The sequence below is a fragment of the Vicia villosa genome, linkage group LG7, assembly GCF_029867415.1.
Source record: "Vicia villosa cultivar HV-30 ecotype Madison, WI linkage group LG7, Vvil1.0, whole genome shotgun sequence".
Taxonomy (NCBI): Eukaryota; Viridiplantae; Streptophyta; class Magnoliopsida; order Fabales; family Fabaceae; genus Vicia; species Vicia villosa.
Window position 1 is genome coordinate 23164452 of NC_081186.1, and position 12363 is coordinate 23176814.

A 12363-nucleotide genomic window follows, 5' to 3' on the forward strand; every position below is an offset into this window, starting at 1 on the left:
GTTCTAGTTTTAGGTCAAGCTTTTCCACCATAGCAACCATTATTCGAATGGACATGTGCTTCACAATATGAGAGAATACATCATTGAAGTCGACTCGTTCTTTCTTAGTGAACCACCTAGCGATCAATCTTGCCTTGCATATCTTCGACATCACTCTTTTGATTCCTTCTTTCACCTTGAAGACCCACTTACAACTAACTAATTTGGCCCCGTGGGTCTCTTAATCAGATCCAAAGTGTTTCTAGCCTAGAGGTGAAAGTTGGAGACTATATTATGTCTCAAGTCACACAATTTAAATATCCCGGATTCGTAACACAAAATGATAGAGAAATAAAAAGGAATTAAAACTATTAGAATAAGACTTAGTTGTTGGTAGGGGTGGGAATAAGCCAGGTCGGCCAAAGGGGCCTATGTCCTAGCCTATATAAGGCTAGGCCAGGCTTATTTAAAAAAAAGGCCAGGCCAGGCTTAGACTTTTTTAAAAGCTTATTTAATAAAATATGCCAGACTCAGACTATTAAAAAAGTCTATGAAGCCTTATAGGTCGGTCTATATTTTCATGTATATTAAAAATAGACTAAATAGACCGGCCTATATTTGCATGTATATTAGAAACAAAGGCTTAATAAGCAAGTCTATATATGCATATATATTAGAACAAAGGCTAAATAGGTCGGCCTATATATGCATATATAGGACGACTTATATGGTTTCTTAAATAATATGGATTAATTGAAAACCATAATGAAAATATGCTTTCAGGCCAGACCATACTTTTAAAAAGGCCAGGTCAGACAAAAAAGAGAACTTATTATAGGCCACAAGCCAGACTCAGGCCTTTCAAGTTTATCATAGGCCAGACCCATGCCTTATAAAGCCTAGCCTAACTTAGCCTATTTCCACCCTTGTTGGTAATATTATACTAATTATATATCACAAAAATTATTTGAATTTTATATAACTATTATTAAATCTCATCAATTTTTATTTCAAAATTTTCTGAATTCTAAAAAATTATTCAATAAATCTACAAAGTAAAATTTTGTAGAAGTTATTCAATAAATGCCACACTAGTATTTGTTTAAGACGTCAACATTTATACATTAGCATTCGGTTCGTTGTTGCAATACCATGTGTCATAACTGAATTTGTTAGTCGCATTTTGGCGCCAAACACAGATCAAAGCATAAATCCAAGAGTCTTTCACTTCTTTATTCCAACTCTCTCTTTCTCAAATTCACTTTCTTTCTTCTTCTTGTTCTTCTTCTTCTCTGCTTTCATTTCAAAATGCTGACAGACGCAGAAGAACGCGAATCCTTCAATTCCGTGTAAGTTCTTCTCCAATCATCACGCTGTGTTCTTCATCATTCACTGATTGTGCTTAATTTTATTGAATTTCATTGAATCACCAGGTTGGGACGCATCTTACTATGCAAAATCTGTGGTCGTAATCGAAGGCATCAAAGGCTCGAGAAATCTTTCACTTACAGCAACTTCATACATGAAATCCAACCGTTTGATTATGATAATATGGAGTTTCTTAAAATTCTCGGTGAAGGAAGTTACGGTAGGGTTTCTCAATTCCGTATCGTCAATGATAACAGCATTGTGGCCGTTAAACAAATCTCGATTGCCAACACTTCCGATGCTGTTCCTGGTTTCATCATCAGAGAGGTCTCCTTTCTAAAAGAATTGAATCATCCAAACATTGTTAGGTAATTTAATTTAGGTTAACAATTGCAAGTTCTTTTCATAATATTTATAGTTTTTTTTAGCTCAATTTCTTTAATTCAATGCGTAGGTTATTGAATGTAACGAACAATAAGGATACAAATGTGGTGAGCCTTGTTTTCGAGTGTCTTGATTGCGATCTTGACAAGTACATTAAAGAGAAAGATCGCTACGGTTCAGCTATTAATAATCCCTTCACAAGAAAGGTAAGTAAGGATTTTTGTTCTCCCAATTATATACTTTGTTGAATACTCAATTAAAAAAATTGGTGTTGTTGTTGCAGAGTTTTCTGTATCAAATATTATCTGCTGTGGAGTACTGTCATTCTCATCAGATTATGCACAGAGACTTGAAACCGCGTAATCTTCTAATCGATCATTCTAAAAAGATAATCAAACTTGCTGATTTTGGTTGGGCTAGAGAGTTGGGAGATCCAGAAAAGTTCTATACTGATAAGGTAATGTTGAATATTCATCATTTTGACACGCAAAATTGAAATCTTACAATATTTATATGATATCTGGTTGCTGTGATTCAAGTTTTTGTGTTACAATTGCGACAGATAGCAACTCGGTGGTATAGGGCACCTGAAGTTCTGTTTCTTAACGGTCAATACTCAACTCCAATGGATATTTGGGCTGTGGGCTGTATATTTGGTGAGATGGTACTTGGACAGCCAATACACAATGTTTTTAATTGCACTGGTGAGCTACAGCTGATTTTCAGGTAATTTTAGACACAAATTAGTTTATTTCACTTTCTGGATTTCACAATTTTTAGAGTACTAACATAAGCTTTTTCTACATATATGAAGAATGTTTGGTACACCAACAGAGGAAACGTGGCCAGGGGTCACTAAATTATGTACCAACCTTCAAGCCTATACCAAATCTGACCCAATGGTACCAAAATTCTCACTCTCAAATATATGAGTTAGTTTTCACTAAATGTCCAGTTATAGAATCTTTGTTATGTGTGCCTTTATTCAATTGTGTAGGACCTTTCAACAATTTTTCATGATCTTGATCCAACTGGTCTTAATCTTCTAACGGTGAGTCTCATTTTCTCCCTAATTTTGGTTTGAAGATCCTTAGGTTTACTACACTGCATTTGCCACATAATGCTTTGAGGGTGCTGCAATAATTGAATATGAATGCATTTACAACCCTAAGTTGAAATTGCTTATATATTATCATGGAAGGTGAATTAGACATGTAGGTTTCTTATGTATTGCAGAGGATGCTTTGCCTGGACCCAAACAAGAGGATTTCAGCGGAAGCTGCTCTAAAGCATGCTTACTTTAATGACTTGGATCAGGTATATCTTCTACATCTTTCATTTTATTATTACCTGCGTGTGTTCAAGCTATCTAAGAACAGGGTAAGACCAATAATAAAAAGCAGTGTTAAGATACTGATTACTACCTCATTCCCTAAACATAGGAAAAACCTTATTGGTTCTCTCATGAACTCATTAATTAAAATAGAAAGCCTGAAGCTCTTATAATTCATAAGATAGTCGACTCGAGTTCAGTTTAACCATGATGATCTCAAGTTGAAATCAATGTATAATGTGGATATCATAAAAATATTTTTTAAGAGTTGATTATGTTATTCAGCAATTTTACAAAAAAAGGAAGTTCATATAGCTGCTTACACTTTAACTATGATGACTGCATTCATAACTTAGGAGCAGTCAGTCAAAAAAAATATTGGGATAATAAGGGAGGGTGGTGGCAACAACAATAACCCAGAAGAGTTTGCGGTGATGAGGGAGGGTGGGAGTAGCACCAACAAAGGGGAAGTGTTTGCAATGACGATGAAGGGTGGCAGCAGCACCAACAATGCAAAAGAGATTGCCATGACGAGGGAGGGTGGCAGCACCCCCACTAACAACAATAACCCAGAAGAGTTTGCGATGGTGAGGGAGGGTGGCAGCACCACCTCTAGCAACAATAACCCAGAAGAGTTTGCGATGGCGAGGGAGGGTGGGAGTAGCACCACCAGAAACAACAATGTAGAAGAATTTCCGATGACCGTGGAAGGTGAAAGCAGCACCACCATGAACAACAATGAAGAAGAGTTTGCGGTGGGGTGTTTGCTGTCGATCAGGACAGTATTTGGTGAAGAGTTTGAAGGCCAAGTTGTTACGTTTGATCGTCCCTCCAACATCCTCGCACTCATGGAAAGTTCCAAAGATGTCCCTCTTGGAAAAATTAGGATTTTGAAAGCTGATTACATAGAAGACTTCACCTTATTAGGTCAATATAAAGACCCACTTTATCCATATAAGTGCTACCTTGATCTCAATGTTCTCCAAGCAAGGGAAAAAGTTGCCATTAGACAAGCAGAAGCAGATGCTGAGAGGATTGGGGTTGGTGTTACAAGTGTAGCACAGAACATCTTTGATGCTTTATCTAAAACGCATCCAGTCCGCTGGGACAAGACTGTCATAGTTGTGATGAATGAGGTGCGTATCAGCAGTCCTTATCACTCGGAATGTGTGATTGGCGGTACTCAAGTTGCAAATAACCGTATGAAAAAAGTGCTTGAGATGTTGTGGAAGTGGTTGCAACTTCCAGGTTCTGGTGATCTTTGTTGAGCTCTCAGGTTCTGTCTTGCGCATGGAGTTCATTTAAGGTCGTTCCCTCGTATTCTTCTTAGAACTTTGGAGTGAGTGCCGTAGCATGGGATTTATTGTGTTTTAGACTTGGAACCCAAACAATTTTCTAGGTTTACATAATATACACAAATGTTCAGACATCTTATATAGACATTGTTGAAAAAAATTATAATAAGAAACAGATTGAGTATATCATCTGAAACTTCTAGTTTTCGGAATTTAGCAAACATATATATTTAAGAATATGGCCTTTTTTCTTCTTCTTTTGCTGTGATATAGCATGTTCTAAATTCTGTTTTGTTTTCATTTTCATTCAGGTAGGTTATTAAAGGAGAAGCCAAGTCTTAATCAGCCAAATAAAAGGACAGCTTATTTTTCATAACCATTCCCCATTCATCACAATAGCCTATGTACATATAAAATTGTTTCCTCTCAAAAAAAGAAGCCAGTTTACATGGCTTTGTATTTTTTTACAAAAAACTTGCGATGTTAGTTGGTGGTTTTGCTTCTTTCTTACATGGCTCAGGTCATTGTTTACAAATGAACAGTACATTCAATCAATATTGTTTTAGCCATCCAATTTATTTCATGTTTAATAGGGCAAACAGAATTACATTGTACAACGTATATTCCTTTGCTCCTCTCTTTGAGTTTTTTTAAGCAGAAAGTTCCTACTATTACTTTTATGAATACTGCTCAATTTTTTTTTTTTTATAAGCAATTATTATTAATAATGGCTGTACAAGATGTACTCCACACCTTACAAATAAAGAGAATCAAAAGGTACAAAACAAGAACCATCCAAGTAGGGGTGGAAATAGAGGAGATGAATTATCACGGATCTACGGTCTACTTTACACAAGCTCAGATCATATATCGGACTTTTTTTTTCAAATAAAAAAAACCTATACCTTTTTAATAAGCGTGTGTTTGGTTATGCAATGAAAAAAATTGATTTTAAGTGAATTGATTATGTAAAATTGATTATGGATAAAAGTGAGTTAAAGGTAAAGTGATTTATGTTTGGAGAATTTTTTGCAAAAGTGAGTTGAACAATAAATTTCAGTGTAAAAATCACATTTAAAAATCACGTTTGATCAAAAGCTATAAATCCTAGCTTCAAGTAGAATCAATTCTGGAAAGCAAAATCAATTCTGCTCGAGATCAACCAAGCACGTCAAAATCAATTCTAGACGTCCATAATCAATTCTAGATGCCTCAAACGTGAAATCAAACATAGACTAAGTCTATTTAGTTAAAGAGGCTATGCCACATGCTATAAAATAAACCTTTAATCCTATCAAACTGACTTATTTCAATAAATATGAGTAAAATTATTATTATTATATCGTATTTGTATTTTGAATTAAAATACAAAAATAAAGTTTAGTTATTTTGAAGAACTTAAGAAAATAAGTTGAAAAAGCCTTATGAACAATATCATAAGTTGTTTTCATAAGTTCTCTCAAACAAATGGTATAATAAAACTTATGTTATTAGGTAAACTTGAATAAGTCAATGCAAATAAGTATTTAGTCTCGTTAATCTTTTAATGTGTTGGTCTATTTACACATTAGTTGAATTGCTAATTTACAAATGTTCAAATAAATAGGTTTTTATGTAGGCTATTAGACTAATCATACATTCAAAATGGCAAGACTCAAGCCTAAAAATAAGTCTAAGGTAGACCACATGACATGTTTAGGTTTTGAAATTTTTAGCAGGTCAAAACTCAAACATTTAATATCGAGGGAGGTGTCAGAGGGCCCTCCTGAATAAGTCGGGGTAACATGCACATGTGTCAACACACAAACCACCTCAAGTGCAAGAACACAAACCTCCTCGTGTGCAGGAACATGTACCTCCTCTAGTGTCTCCTAGGATGAGGACGCACAGGATAGACGACTCCTGGAAGCAGAAGCCGATGGTCCCTCCACTTTATCCCGCGATACCCGACGGTGTTTGCGAGCCTTCGCAGCCTGCTCAGCTCTCTCACGCTTAGCGGTAGCAGTTTGGGTTGGCCTGCCGAGTCTAACTCTCTCCGGGTTGTCAGACATTTTTCCTGAAAAAAATAATGACAAGAACAGGTGAGGTTTGAAAAAACAAAAAAAACAACACAGTCAATATTTCGAAGATGCATCTCCGAAACCCCTCAGAGGTATTTTTGGAGATGTACATCCAAAAATACATGCGAACTCCGTTTTTGGAGCTTCAACCACAGTCACCTTAAAAATCCTTTTTTTACACAATTTAAACTACAAACAAACAACATTATTCAATATCTACTAACTATAAATGATCATAAACATCTTTATATATACTCAAATATAAAAATATTTTTTCAAAAACTTACTAAATGTGTAGAAATTTGTTGAATGATGTTGCAATGAATGGAGAAATATTTCTGGAAATGGATGAAAATGAAGTATGAAATTGTATATTGTGGATTTTTTTGGGTGTTTGAGGTTTAAGGTTGTTTGAGGTTTAAAAAGAGAAAGAATGAGGGGTTTCTGTCGCGGGTAAAATATATATACCATAATTCAGAGATGCATCTCCAAAAAGCCCAAAATTAAAAAAAATAGGTTTATTCGGAGATGCATATCTAAAACACCCATGATTTTGAAAAAAAGTGAATTCGTAGATGCATCTCCAAAAACACATCTAAAAAACGTAATATGGTGCGTTCGGAGATGTATTTCCGAGTCATGGGGACAAATAATGAATTGCGCCAGAGGCCCTGAGAAGGTATAGGGGTGGGAAGAGAAATTCACTTAGTGAAATCTCACCAATGTTAGAACAAGATTTTTTCTGATTAATATTCTGTGTTTTGATGATAACATTATATATGAATTTTGTATAAGATAATGTGGTACTCTAATCCTTTGCATTTTCCATTTCAGGAAATACATAAAGATGTAAGTACAAGCCTATACTCACCAAGGAGTTTTCGATTCATGGCAAACATCATAAGTGAACAAATACAAAAGCACAAGTGAATGACTCAAGGAAAAAGTAAGTTTTGTCTATCTAAGACAATATAGGTCGACCTACCATGTGCCCAGGTCAACCTGTAAAGCTCCAGTTACTCAGCATATGGTTTTGCATCAGTTAGGTCGACCCAGCTAACAATTAGGTCGACTCAAATTAAAGCAAACAAAGCAGATTCACTCATGTTCCTGTTAGGTCGACTCACCCACGTTCCTAGGTCGACCTAAACTGAAGAAAAATCCCAAGAACGTGTTTCAACTGATCTTAGGTCGACCCAAACCCCCAACAGGTCGAACCAACTGGCAATAATTACAACTTGGCTTAATCTGCTCCATTTAGGTCGACCTAATCAATGAAGTAGGTCAACCTATCTCCTCAAAAATTGCCAAATTGTATGTTTGCTCTGCATCAACATAGCAGCTCCTATATATATCTTTTTCTGTTAATTATTCACTTTCAACACCAACAACTGAAAGATACACAAAGGCTTCTCATCTTCGTTCTTCTTCTCAACTCCAACACAATTACACACAATCATTTTTGCATTGAGAGTTTGCGATCAAGATCGATAACGTCCATGGAACGGAATTGAAGATTCCTAGTGGGTGAAGATTTGTGGGGTTTTTGGTGAATAAAATCTGCGGATTTTGTCCTCCAAGATTGGTGAATTTTGGGGGTTTTTATCAAGAGGCTTCATCAAAGATTCAGCTGAGTGTGAAGATTGAAGAACAAGGGTTCAAGCAATTCAAAACACTGCAGAAAGGGAATCAAAGTGAAGCTCTTGGAAGACACTTGATCTGGCTCAAGATTAAGGGGAAGAAGATTCAAAGGATCAACATATTCGGTTTATCGTTATCGCTTTGTTATCTTCTTTGTATAAACTGATTTCAATCATAATGAAAGACATCCTAATTCCCGTTTGGAATTGGGGGCATATGTAGTCGTAGCGAGGACGATCGACGAACTGCCTGAACAAATATCGTGTTCTTATCGCTTTTATCTTTTCGTTTACGTTTCGCTTATTTCTGGTTATAATTGCAAATTGATCAAAGCTTCAAGTGTTAAACTTGTGTGATAAGATTCTGCATAAACACCACAAGTCACCACACCTTGAATCATAATCAATTTGGACATTATCACCAAGTGTTTGATATATTGCTTCAACTATTATCAAGTCATTGCAAACAAAGTTAATCAAGTTAGTAGTTAAACGATTTACATTAGCTTAACTAATTGATTCTCTAAGCTGTCTTTTCATCGTTAATCCTTAAATATTTTGTGGTTTAATCACATATCCGATCCTTTCAATAGTGGTTCGGAATAGACGCGAGTTGATCCCGAAACGCTTTCGCCTAATCTTGAGATAATTCCGAAAAATTCTGAGGGATTTATTCACCCCCCTCTAGATCCTTAAGCCTAGCGTCTAACAAAACAGTATGCACAAATCACCGCTCAGAAGCAACTGACTTAGAAGGTTCTGGATGGCTTCATCAGAACATGCTCTGGCAAGACATCAGAAAATGGTCAAGCAGAATCAGAACATGAACTGGAAATCATATGAAGAATGAAAGTCAGAAGAACAAGCTCTGAAGTTCTGAATGGTATCACGCTCAAGCTCTTCAAAGTCTGAAGACAGAAGATGCTCTGCACCAAAGCTGTTGACTCTGATATTCAAACGTTGTTATCTACAAAATCTGAGTCCAGAAGAAAGTACAAGATGAAAGGCTGAAACGTCTAATCTCTGACTGACAAAAGGAACGTTAGAAGCTACAAAAGGCAAAGTCAGTAAAAGCAGCAAAAGCAAGGCTCGAGGTAGTTGACAAAAGTGTGAAACATTAAATGCAGCGTTGTACTATTCCTGCAAAGCATTAAATGCTCCCAACGGTCATTTCCTCTCAGCGCCTATAAATAGAAGTTCTGATCAGAAGCAAAGAAGAACACTTGTGCAAATATACTGAAACGCTTTCAAATTCAAAAGCTTACGAACTTCATCTTCAACCTCACAAAGTCTTGTAATATTTAGTGAGTGTTATGTTAGACGATAGGACTGGTCTAGAGGGGGGTGAATAGACCACCTTTTTTGACTTAAGAAAATTTTAGCTATTTGAAACGTGACTTCCCTGAATCACTTAATCGTCTAAGATGATTATGTTATCGGGGACCGGATATGTGCACTAAACCGAACGGATGAGAATGTCAAGTGATGAATTACGTTTTAACGTGTATCTCGATTTTCACAATTACACACTATATGGTATATTACTCATAATGAACGTTTTCACTAAAATATGAACAAAAAAATTTGATTGAGTAATTTTATCGAACACTTGGTGATCGATATTTTACCTAACCTTAGTTTTTGTTCAATAATGGAAATAAACGAAAACAAGTGAAAATGCGATAAAGTAGAAACGATAAGGAACACGATATTTGTTTAGGCAGTTCCTCTATCGTCCTCGCAGGAGTACGTCTGCCCCTAATTTCAAATGAAATTAGGAAAGTTTTATTTGATTGCAAAATGTTTAACAAGGATAGAAAGTACCAATCACCAACTACAATCATGCAGTAAAATTGAAATACAATTCGATCCTCCCCTTGATTCAAGTCGAATCAAGTCAATGTCTAAGATCTTCACGATCAAGACCCCGATTGTTCCTTTCTCAATCCTCCGGTTGTAGCAAGTTTGTTGAGTAGATCTTCAATCTCTCAAACCCTTATGCACGGCTGAATTGATAACCAAAGCGAATCGATCGTCAAAAACCTTCGAACAAAATCTTTTATGAGGAAGGAAAAACCCTAAGGTTTTATACAAGAAACACCCTCAACAATCTTCACTCGAACAAGATGAATGTCTACCATCGAATCTCGAACAAGACAAACTCTACCGTCGAACCTTATCAACACACGTTCCTTACTTCGATCGAGAAAGATGATGTGTGATTCTCGATCAATAAGCGAAAGGTTGAAGATGAGAAGAAGCTGAGTCTATATTTCACGTTTCTTGTTATTTTGCTATTGAATGATCACTTGAGTATTTGTACCACATTTGATGCATATACCAATTTGAACACAGCAGAAAAACCAGATTAATTAGAGACAGGTCGACCTGCTCTCTACATAGGTCGACCTATTGAGTTTGTTGCACCTGAGAAAGAGGAATGTGTGACACTTGCGTCGACCTGAAGGGTCGGCGTGCGCATTCCCGTGAGTTCCCCAAAATCCTGTGCGTCGACCTGCTCCATCCATGTGTCGACGCATTTTCCTTTTTCATCTGAGGTTCAAAAAGCTGGATGCGTCGACCTGAAGGGTCAGCGTGCGCATACCCGAGATAAACTCAAAGTTCCATGCGTCGACCTATGCATGTAATGCGTTGATGCATTCACTCCTTACTTGGAATCTTTTAGAATCAGCTTGCAATGGGTCGACCTATTGCATCCATGAGTCGACCTACTAGTGTCTTGTGGTCAAAGATACTTGTCTTTGTTGCATTAGCTCGGTTTCTCAGATTCCATTTGGGTTGTAGTTGATTCACAATGTTTTGACGTCATGAAAACTATACCTTGCCCTCACATACTCCCCCTTTTTGATGATGGCACAAATTGTGAATCTTTGTATCGAGGCATTGCTTAACCGAGGTTCTTGCTCCCCCTTTCTGTATGCTCCCCCTATCTTGGTGCATGTGTTTTCCATTGCTTGCTGATTCACTTAGTTTTCTCCCCCTTTGACAACATCAAAAAGAGACAGGAAATATTATACATATATGGTGGAATAACATAGTTCAGTTTTGATCATTTCTAAGCCCTTTTGCAATCATAATCATAAAGCATTCATTCACATAAAACAATGCTGAATGATAAAATAAACGGCAATATAACATAAATAGCTAAACGATAATGAGCACATAGCTCAATTCAAATCCTTACACAAACACACAGTACGGTAGAATTATGTCTAGCAGAAAATAAAATTAAGTCACAAAATACAAATAAAATGTTCATGACAATATGGAAATGTTGAATGTAAAGAAAATGAAAAGAGAACACTAGGCATTGGCATCATCATCTCCTTCTTGAGCTGATGGTGGTGGTTGAGACGAATGAACTGGAGGAAATGGGTAGTGTTGCATGAAGGCACTTGTGAAGGAGGAGATTTGGTTGCTCTGAGCATCCAACATGCCATAGAGCGTGTTGTACCTTTGCTCTTGAAGTGTTGAGTATGCGGTAAACTGAGCACCTTGCTCAGTGACACGAGCGGTTAGAGTAGTTAGGCGCTCATTCATTAAGTTTTGATTTTCAATTTGTTGAAGACGCATAGCCTCCATCAATTGTGTAATATTTGAGCCGCCAGTTTCAGCACCCACATCTTCGTCTTCATCTTCACATGCAATATCTTCCTCTTCATCAATGTTCATCTCGTCCTCATCTTCTCTATTGAGATCCGGATTGTTGCCTCGTAGAACAGCACCATAGGCACCCGTGGCCCGATTGTAGAAAAATCCCATCATATTCAGTGTCTTCTTAGTGAATTCTTGGTCAATGGATATGGTCTTCTTTGGAAGCCGCTGAGATGGTATGTTGACTTTGTTAAGCACCCATTGGATGAGAGATGCATATCCAATAGCGGTTCCTCTACCTGATTCCTTTAATTCAAACATACGCTTCGCAATAAAATGAGGCCAATTGACCGGAATTCGGCTCTTAATCAACCATACTAAGTACACTTCTTGTTGGTCAACACAAGAGTATCCACCTTGTTTGGGTCGGATGATACGTGCCACATTATAGTCAGCATGAGGGCGTCGCAACATGTTGTTCAGAGCAACATTATAGTCAAATAGGGTCATCACATTTGTATCAGTTACCGTGACGGCATTCTCACGGAGTGGAAATAGACCCAATTGCCTCCAAGTGTTGTCAGTGATGGCATATGTGGTTGTACCCATCTGAATGTTGAAGGAACTCCTTTGGAAGTGTCCTTGCATACCATTATAGAAAACCCTTACCAGATCCTCATTGTACTCAT

At 36.9% G+C, this 12363-nt stretch overlaps 1 protein-coding gene across 1 annotated transcript; it reads left to right on the forward strand.

Annotated features, from left to right (window-relative positions):
- Positions 1-1204: 1204 nt before the first annotated feature.
- Positions 1205-5087, forward strand: LOC131617029 (uncharacterized). The gene is made up of 10 exons (XM_058888418.1): positions 1205-1328; positions 1413-1715; positions 1802-1937; positions 2015-2188; positions 2294-2457; positions 2546-2633; positions 2729-2782; positions 2968-3048; positions 3421-4370; positions 4671-5087. The coding sequence occupies exons 1-9, from the start codon at positions 1288-1290 to the stop codon at positions 4330-4332; spliced, it is 1953 nt and encodes a 650-aa protein (XP_058744401.1). The 5' UTR covers positions 1205-1287; the 3' UTR covers positions 4333-4370; positions 4671-5087.
- The last annotated feature ends 7276 nt before the right edge of the window (positions 5088-12363 follow it).